The 9,349-nt window shown below is 47.5% G+C and overlaps 1 protein-coding gene across 1 annotated transcript in view; it reads left to right on the forward strand.

Annotated features, from left to right (window-relative positions):
* IRX1 (iroquois homeobox 1) overlaps nucleotides 1-4,303 on the forward strand; it is a 5,112-nt gene extending 809 nt beyond the window's left edge. The window contains exons 2-4 of the mRNA XM_040588921.1: nucleotides 2,128-3,142; nucleotides 3,716-3,788; nucleotides 4,167-4,303. Of these exons, the coding sequence (XP_040444855.1) occupies nucleotides 2,128-3,142; nucleotides 3,716-3,788; nucleotides 4,167-4,224 (1,146 nt within the window). The 3' untranslated portion in view covers nucleotides 4,225-4,303. The remainder of the gene's footprint in view (nucleotides 1-2,127; nucleotides 3,143-3,715; nucleotides 3,789-4,166) is intronic.
* The last annotated feature ends 5,046 nt before the right edge of the window (nucleotides 4,304-9,349 follow it).

Below are 9,349 nucleotides of genomic sequence, written 5' to 3' on the forward strand. Positions count from 1 at the left end.
TGCCGCCGAGCTGTAAACAGGTTCCGCCCGAAAGGCCGAAGTGCAGTGTCGGTAGCTGGTGCGCTCGTTTATTTCAAGACATTTTCCTTAAGCCTTAAAAATGACCCATTCTGTTCCCTGAACTTTTCATACTCTGATTGTGGCGAGTATCACAGATCGGATTTGCATCAGGCGAAGGAAGACACCTACATCCCATTATATGCACCGGAGCAGAAAGGCATATTGGCGTTAACCCTAAACAAAATTGCCGTCCCAGACTGCCCCCCGATCTCTTTTTTCCTTTCCTTATAATACAATGGTTAAAAAGTGAAACATCTTATTTTTTAAAAAACTCAGTCTTTTCATATCTGTGTCGTTGAAAGGTTTTCGTTACTAGTATCTCCAAATTTCTCGGCGGACGTACGCATAGGTTCCACTTAATCTCTAAACGCCCCTCTTTTCCCTCCCCCCGAAACATAGAAGTGTGAATATTTATAACTTGGTGCATGCAAGACATAACTTGTGAGCTTTTTTAATACATATATGTAGGCAAGTAGGTAGATATGCTGTTGAACAAGGGTCAGCATCTGAAAACATCATTTTGTGCTGCAAACATTTCTTACGAAGGCACTTTTAGCAGCAGGCATTTCCTACTTTTTTTAACCTTGATTTTGGAAATGCAGTAGAAGTTGAGACAGAAGCAACGAGTGATTTACAAGTGGCTTCTTCAAAAGAATTCCCAACAGAGATTACACAAAAAATATCATTTCAGCAACAATAACAAAAGACAGCGGAATAAAGGGAGTGCAGAAAGCCTGCTCTGTAACACATTACAAAAATTACATCGGGCTTCTCTTTGTGTATAAGCTTTGTGTATGAAACGAAAATACACGTTCCTTTTTAACTGTTTGACAAAGTTAGATTAGTTTCTTGGCGGACATTTTTGAAGAGTTTCATTTTTAAGGCTGACACAAATTTCGCAAGAGTAAACCTAAGAGCGTATTTCTGGATTAGAAAAAAAGCGAGACTGAAGTAGAAGAAAAAATTTTAAAAAAGGCTATAAATGTTATTTAGGAACAGTTCCCTTTCCTAGTTGCAAAGTATCCTGGTATTTTACTACAGTGATTTACCATGAGGGTGATATTTTGAAATAGATTCTAAAACTCAGCATTTGTAAATCACAAGCTAAAATATTAAGTTAATACCTGGACAATTTGCGGTAATAATGAGGCCTAATGAGGTTGCCAGAAAGATAAAATGTTATTTACCAAAACACCTGATGGGATAATTTGACTTGCTGTGTTTTACTACTGATGATAAAAAGAATATTGATTGCAAATAAATCACCGTCTCTAAACGCTTGTAAACAATTTGCGTTTGCTCTGCCCAGATCAAAGTAAAACTTATGAGATAAAGTGTCTGCATATACATATTCTACAATGCATGGATCACTTTTCGTTCCAGAGTTTAAAGGCCCTTCTAACAGTTACAAGTTAATGTTTTATACTAGAATCTGAGTGTATGATTTGGGGGGCGAGGAGCGGGGGCGGGGGGGGGGGGGGGTTGGAAGATGACTTGTGTGTGGAAAATCTCTTACATTATAAGTGTCTTCGTACTGAAGTTGTGCATTCATCTCTCCAGTCTCGTCTCACGCCAACTCCTTTTAAAGGCAGATCTGGGGCCAAAGAAGAATGCCCTGCATGCATTTGTAATATCCTCCTGGATATTTTGCAGATAAATGCGTTGTGCGCAGGCATTAGTTTGTAGCTGTGGTGTAGTACCTGCTTTCTCTGCCTGATTATTTCGAGGGCACAATAAATTGTCTCGCCGAGGCGAATGCGAAGTTGCTGCATTTCCATCGTTTGATTTGATTTGGTTTGCGGAGAAAATATGCATAATGTCTGGCAAAGCCCAGTTTAGCCCCTCTCTTTTCCCTTCCTTGCAAGAAGGGGGGATCATTTGGGAATACCTCTGTCTGATCTAAACGTGAAGACTCTGGAGCGGGGAGGGCCGAATTTGTCTGTGAAGACCCTTTGCACTGCTTAAAGGCGTATTGCGGCTCCCGGAGTAGCCTATTCAGGTCTGTTAGAGACGCTAACGAGATAATTGATGTGCTTTTTCCTCTCCGCTTGTCTGAATGTGTTGCAGGGCTCCCAGTACGAGTTGAAAGATAATCCGGGTGTCCACCCTGCTACCTTCGCTGCCCACACTGCCCCCGGCTATTATCCCTATGGACAGTTCCAGTACGGGGATCCGGGGCGGCCCAAAAACGCTACCCGGGAGAGCACCAGCACCCTCAAGGCCTGGCTCAACGAGCACCGCAAGAACCCCTACCCTACCAAGGGCGAAAAGATCATGTTGGCGATTATCACCAAGATGACCCTCACCCAGGTCTCCACCTGGTTCGCCAATGCCCGCCGGCGGCTCAAGAAGGAGAACAAGGTGACCTGGGGCTCCAGGAGTAAGGACCAAGAAGATGCAAACCTCTTCGGGAGTGACAATGAGGGGGACCCCGAGAAGAACGAAGACGATGAGGAAATCGACCTGGAGAGCATAGACATAGATAAAATTGATGAGAACGATGGGGAGCAGAGCAACGAGGAAGAGGAGGAGAAGCCTGAGCTCCTGCGACAAAGCAGTGAAGAGGAGCACTTGGAAAAGGAGAAGGATTTGGCACTGTCAGGCGCTGAAGGGCTGAAACCCAAAGACACGCTGGCCATGGTGAAGGAGGCCTCTGACAACAGCACACGAATCATCAGTCCCGGGGGACAGAACAATTTACAGATGCCATCTCACAGCAAACCCAAGATTTGGTCTTTGGCAGAGACAGCAACCAGCCCTGATGGTGCCCTGAAATCTTCTCCCCCTCCGCCCCCTCCTCCCCAGGTTAACCACACTTCTCCACAGATCCAGCACCCAGCTTTTCTCCCTAGCCATGGACTCTACACGTGCCAAATTGGCAAATTTCACAACTGGACAAATGGGGCTTTCCTCACTCAGAGTTCCCTGCTAAATGTGAGGTCTTTTTTGGGAGTAAATCACCACCATGCTTCTCATCACAATCACCACCTCCAGGCCCAGCAACAATCTTCTGTTTTAACAGCAACCCTGGGAGCCCTAAGCAGTGAAAAACCTTCAGAGAGGACCAGTCCCAAACACATAGGTAATGAATGCATCAGGCATCCACCTCTTCCTCCACCCCCAACACATGCACATGAACTTCTCCTTGAGGAATGGTGTCAGATTCAGCCCTGGTGTAACTGATTGCTTTTAGCAGAGTTACAGTTTACCCTAGAGTTGTGGTGGGTTTTTTTTCTTTTTTTTTTTTTTTTTTTTCCTGGAGCATGTTGATTGCATGCATTAAGCCCATTTCATGTGGGCTATTACATTCTCATCCTATACGCCCATCAAGTAAGATGAGAATGCAGGAATAGCACTGTGAAACATTATTTGAGTTTCACTTTCCTTCCCTGCTCTCGATCCCCATGTCCAAATAATTTCAATAATAGTCAAAAATATGGCAAGAAAGTCTTGCAACTCCTTAAATATTGAAAGTAGGGAATAGTGCTGTACCCACACACACACCTATACCTCCACACATCTGAACAACAGGGTGAGAGGGAGGTGTGTTCTCTGCACACTGTCCAGATTTTTATTGCTGTTATTCTAAAATGATTCTCCTGGTTTCGTTTTTGTTTTTTTTTTTTTTTTTTTCCTTTTTCCTGTCTCCTTCTAGAAAGAGAAAATGTACCAAGAACTGAATCCCCACCTCAGCCGCTAAAATCGCCCTTCCAGCCTGTCCGTGACAAGTGAGTTTGTTTGTTTGTTTTCACTGCAGGAATGTTACTTATGTGAAACAGAGTGTTTGAATAATAAAGACTAATTATAGCACCTAATCATCACCATAATAACACATACAGACAAGAACAACACAGAAGTTGCTGTAATCTTTTCAAAGTTGAGCTAAATTGCAATTGTGCATAGCCAGCCTGTAACTTTTCTGAAACTTAACAGACCTCAAAGATCTTGTGTTAATTACACTAGTGACAATGATTTCTGTGCAATTAACTAATACTAGGATGCTACAGCAATAGTCAGGGAATTATAGGAAAGGATTCTATCTTTTTTCTTTTTTTTATGAAAGATTGTTACATATTTTTTTTCCCCCCCTCCCTTCCCCCCTGCAGCTCTTTGGCTCAGCAAGAGGGAACACCGAGAATTTTAGCAGCTCTCCCTTCCGCTTGATTACATGGTTTGGTGAAAAAATATTACAGAGACTGGTATTAAGGACAGAAAAAAAAAAAAAACCCAACAAAAAACCAACTATATAAACGACTCCCATCAATCTCTTTTTGCAATAAGGTGGTGCAAATCCATAAAAGCGATTACACAAATCTGTAGATGGATCTCCTTCTTCATTGTACCATTTCAGATCGTGTTATTCTAACCATTCTTGGATTATTTGTTTGGTAAATGTTTCCCATGTGTTTGTGTTTTTTCTGTATATAGAGTGATTTCAGATTGTAAATAACGCGTCAGCAAAACTTGTCTAAATCATATATTTTTGTCTAATAAACTAAATGAAATTATGACCTCTTTTCAGGTATGTATTCTGTTGCTGCAGATCTTATATTACAAATCTATTCAGACATTTCTAATTTGTTTTCTAAAAAGTCAAGTCTTCTTGCTTTTGAGTAACTGAGACTTAAAATACCAAATCCAAGCTTTTCATAGCTCTTGTAGCTATTTTGTAGAAAACAAGCCGCAAGCTTCCTTTTTCATACACATAAACTTGAGAAGCTGAGTGAAGCTGGTTCTTGATTAGTAAAATTAAAGTTATTTTTTCAATTGCAATGAATCAGATGTGTTCTGTAGCATACATTTTCCGACCATAAATGGATCTGACTTCCACTTACATTATAATATACATTATTGAAAAAGAAAGGGACAAGTTTTCTCACAATTCCGTAGCATATAACTTTGCTGTCCAGATCAGTTCCTAATCTGGATCAAGAGCTCTGTTGCTTTGGTGTACATTCGGACCGAAGCCGGGGAAAAAAAAAAAAAGTCTAGATTAAGAAATTGAATTACATTTAACGATTTGCGCTTTAAATAAACAGAGGAAATACAGAGGAAATACGACTGTGATTTTTCCCTGTGAGATTAAGCACAACGTTAGCAGGAAAAAAAAAAAAATGGCATCTCTTGAACTTCCCAGAAGAAAGTTCTGCGATTCAGATCTGTTGGTTAAAAAGAGACCGAGAGAGACAACCTATCGGTTTATAAACGCATTAATCTTCCAAAGACGGTCCGTTAAAATGTGTAATATTTTGAGTGTTTACTTTTTTTTTTTTCTTTTAAATGAGAACACTAAATGAGCATTGAGGTGCTAATAAGATACCAGATGGTTCTTGATGGTGGAAAATGGAAAGAAGCAGCTGGGAAAGTCATTAAGAAATAATGTGGTGACGCCCTATCCAAACTGAACCAACCTCAAATCAGGACTTGTCGGAAACAAGATGAGATTTTTCAAATGAAATATTAATAAAATTCTTGTCAGAGATCAGAATATTGATCTTGATTTAGTTGCAAAATCATCGCGAGCAAAGAGGGGTCTCGGTAAGCTATCGCTTAGAGATGTGTTGACAAAGCAGTGGAAGTGATAGGCTTCTACTTTTTTTGCCGTTTTCAGATGGATCAGAGGAACAGATCAGACGAAATAGATTTTGTGCGGGATATCTGAGGTGCTGTCTCTGAAAAGACACTCATTTTGTTATTCTGCGGCTCCCAGCGTAGCATCAATTAGTTTGCTTTCTGGCTTTTAGTTATTTTGCTTTTTCTAAATTACAGGGAGCCCTGCGTTGGTACAGGTTCCAGCAAAACGGTATATTACAGTTTTAGCCAAACGATAGCAACTTAGCTTTCGTTGAGGGAAAGGGAGAGGGAAGACGCCTCTTGGGGATACAAAAAAAAAAAAAAAAAAAAAAAAAGGGAGAACCCCCACTTCATGCCTGTAAAGCCAAACGGCTCGTCAGGTCAGTGCTGGTGTAAACCTGACGGAATTGCTTCCTCTTTCCTACCAATGGCAAAGGAATAGCGGCTGCCCCTCGCAGGCCCGGTTCCCAAATTCCTGGCGGGCGGCTCAGCCGGCCCCAAGCAACCCGGCGGTCCGGGGTGCCGCCGCCCCGGCCCCGGCCCCGCTGCGCCGCCCGCCCCTCTGCGGCAGGCGGGCCCCGCTCCTGCGGAAGGGGAGATGGCACGGAAAAAGCGCGCAGCGATGCTCTGCGAGGCGGAGCGAATGCGACGGTGCCAAATTGGCTCGGGAGCAGAGGAGCGGGGATGGCTCTGCGGCATGTTAACGTCAGAACGGACTTTAACCGAGTCCTTTGCGTTAACGCAAAGGAGTGTGAGCTGGTGCGGGTGTCCCTGTGGGTGCGCGCTCCCGCTCCCTGACCGCCAGCGGCGGGCAGCGCCGAGCCGAGGTGAGCGGTGCCGAGCGGAGCCGAGCGGCGGGGCGCGGGCCCGGCTTTGGGCAGGCTCGCAGCGCCCTCTGTGGGCTGCGGGCGGCGCCGTCCCCTCACCCAGCACAGCGGCAGCCGGAGGTGCCGGCCCGCAGCTCTGCTCAGCCGGTGGTGGGGTGCGGGAGCTTGCCCGCCTTTAATTCAGCCGGAAAGCCAGCAACACCCTCCGCAGTGTCCTTCCAGTTGTGATTATGCTCCCGAGGGTGATAATTCCCGCTAGCTATCTGGCTGGCAGTTTTCCGCCTTTGGAAGCCTCAGCATCTCTAGAGCAGACTCTAGTGCAGAACTTGATTTTTTTCCCATCTACTTGTCAGAATTTCCTACCCCCGTTCCTCCCCGTAATGCCAACAGTCGTGATGCTTCCCTCCCCAGCCAGTTGAGGGGGTTACGGCGAGGGTGAACGGAGCCCCGCGGGGTCAGCGCCGAGCCAGCATCGTCCGCCGCCTCTCCCCACCGCGGCCGGCGCGTTTGCCAGGAATGGGATGCAGCAGCCGGCTCCTGCCCCCTCCCCGGCTGGAGAAGGCGGGGGCGGCCCGGGAGCTGCGGGCCGGCGGCGGGACCAGCACGGCCGGGGCCGCGGGCTGCGTGCTTGGGCGCAGGGTACTTGCGCCGCTTCCAAAGTTTCTGGACAGGAGCGCGAGTGGTTTCCCCTTACCACACGGAAAGCGGAAAAGTAGCACGGCCAGCTGAGAAACGTGTTGTTCAAGTGAGAAAAGCTCTCGCCTGGGTGTTTGCCCAAGCGCCCAGCGGTCCCCGGAGACGGTGGCCTTCCTTAGCTGTCCCCCTGAAGGAGAGAGGTAATTGGGTTTGTCTCCCCCGCTAGCCACGCCGAGGTGGCCATTTCTCCCAGAGGAAGTTTCAGCGGGAGCGGACGCGTGCGGGCGGACACCGCAGCATCGCAGCGAGCCCTCGGAGGCTGCCGCTGCGCCGCGGAGTGCGGTGCGGGGCCGGGCGGGATGCGCACACACCGCCCCGCCCGCCCCGCTCCCGAAGCCCCGCGCCAGTTTTAGGAAGGAGCGGGGCTCCATATTTCCTAGGTTTCGCTCGTCACGTGAGCCGTACTAGGAATGATCGTTTACGTCACCTCGTCAGGAAAATAATTTGTAGTTTTTCTGTCATATTTTCCATTTTCATTGAGATCCGCCCTGGCAGATGTACACCAGCAAATACCAGAGTGTAGGGAGAATAATAAAGGCGAAGCTTAAGCTAAACGATTTGCCTTAATTGGGAATGCTTCGAGCTGATAAGAGTAAATTGGAAAGTCCTAGTTTCCTGCCGCTTTTTTTTTTTTTTTTTTTTTTTTTTTTTTTTAAGAGATGACGGTACCCGAACCTGATAAATAAAGTCAATAGGAAAAATTGCATTGAATCGGATGGGAGCTACATCGAGTAATACTTCTTTCAGAACAACAACCGAGCGCCAAGATACATTTTCGTGCTATTTAATAGGGTGGCAGAAAATATTCTTCATACGTGTTTGCATAATCCTCCCCCAGTAAAAATTGTCACCCTGTCTTGTTTCTGTTATTATTTACTTAGCATTAGCAGAAGAATGGCAGAAATCTGCGAAGAAAGAACACTGGAAAGCTGATATAATCTCGAGTTCAGCAAACTCCAAAATTAGCAGTTGCCAGAAAACACTAAAAGCAAACGGCAGCTTTACGGGGATTTGGCTTTGTCACAGAGGAGACGGTAGTTATGAAACGTGCTCATTGGTATGCATGCCTCATTTTTTATTCTTTTTCTATTTTAATCTGTAAAAGAAGTCTAATTCTAACTAGGAAAATAAAAAAAGTCCGGAGAAAGGGAACGAGAAAATTAGTAGGGTGGATATGCTTGTTCCTATGATTGCTATCGTTCCCGGCTCTTGTCATCCCTTTTTGTTGCTTCGGTTGAGTTTTTGACGCTCTGGCTCCGAAACTCGCGCAGCCCAGCAGCCATGCGGGCGCTGCGGGCGCTGCGGCGGGGGCGCGCTCCGGGCCGCGCCTGCCGGGTCGCGCCGGCAGCCCCGCGCCAGCCCTCACCGCGGGGCTCGTTGCATCTCCCGGTAACTTTCATTGTGTGACCACGTTCCCCCAGCTCCCCCCCGCTTTTTTTTTTTTTTTTTTTTTCCATGGGCGCCGATCAATTATTCACAAGCACATTTATCTCCCCTGCAATATGGAGAATTCATATTCATATCTCTGTTTTAGTGGCCTGACACTGATTAATGTAATATGCACCGCAGCTCCGAGCGCAGCCCTGCTCTATGAATCATGCACTATAAAGTTTCAATCGTCCTTGTAGATGAGACTATTACAAAGAGCGCAGAGCGGCGGGGGCGGGGAGGCGGGGGCCGGCACGAGAGATGGCTCTTGGCCGCTCCCGGCCACCGGCCCCGCGTTAAACAGGTTCCTGTTGGAATAACGCGGCGACTGATGGGGGGCAATGGAGGTCCCGCGCTAATGCCGCCCGGGGGGACTCCCGCAGATGCGGCTCTCCTGCTCCTGCCAGCGCCGGCCGGCCCGCCGGCCTGGCCCCGGGGAACGGGCTGCCCCGGCCCTGCCTCGAACCCCGGTGCCCCACGGCCAGGGAGAGGAGGGAAGGGCGGCGCTGGGCCGCCTCGCCTTTGAGGTGAAGTGGGCTGCTCGGTGCCCGCCATGTCGGGCGGGCCCCTCGGGGCGGGGAGGGGGCCCAGGCTGACCTGCGGCGGGCCCTGCCGCCCTACCGGGCCCAGCCCAGCTGGCAGGCCCGGGGGGCACTGCGGGGTGGCCGGGCTCCTGCACTGCGGCTGGGGCAGGAAGGTGGTAGAGTAGTAAGTACCTCGATGGCCTGGCTAGTTGCAATGTTAGGCATTTTAATTTTTTTAAA

This window comes from Falco naumanni, chromosome 3 (assembly GCF_017639655.2).
Source record: "Falco naumanni isolate bFalNau1 chromosome 3, bFalNau1.pat, whole genome shotgun sequence".
Lineage (NCBI taxonomy): Eukaryota > Metazoa > Chordata > Aves > Falconiformes > Falconidae > Falco > Falco naumanni.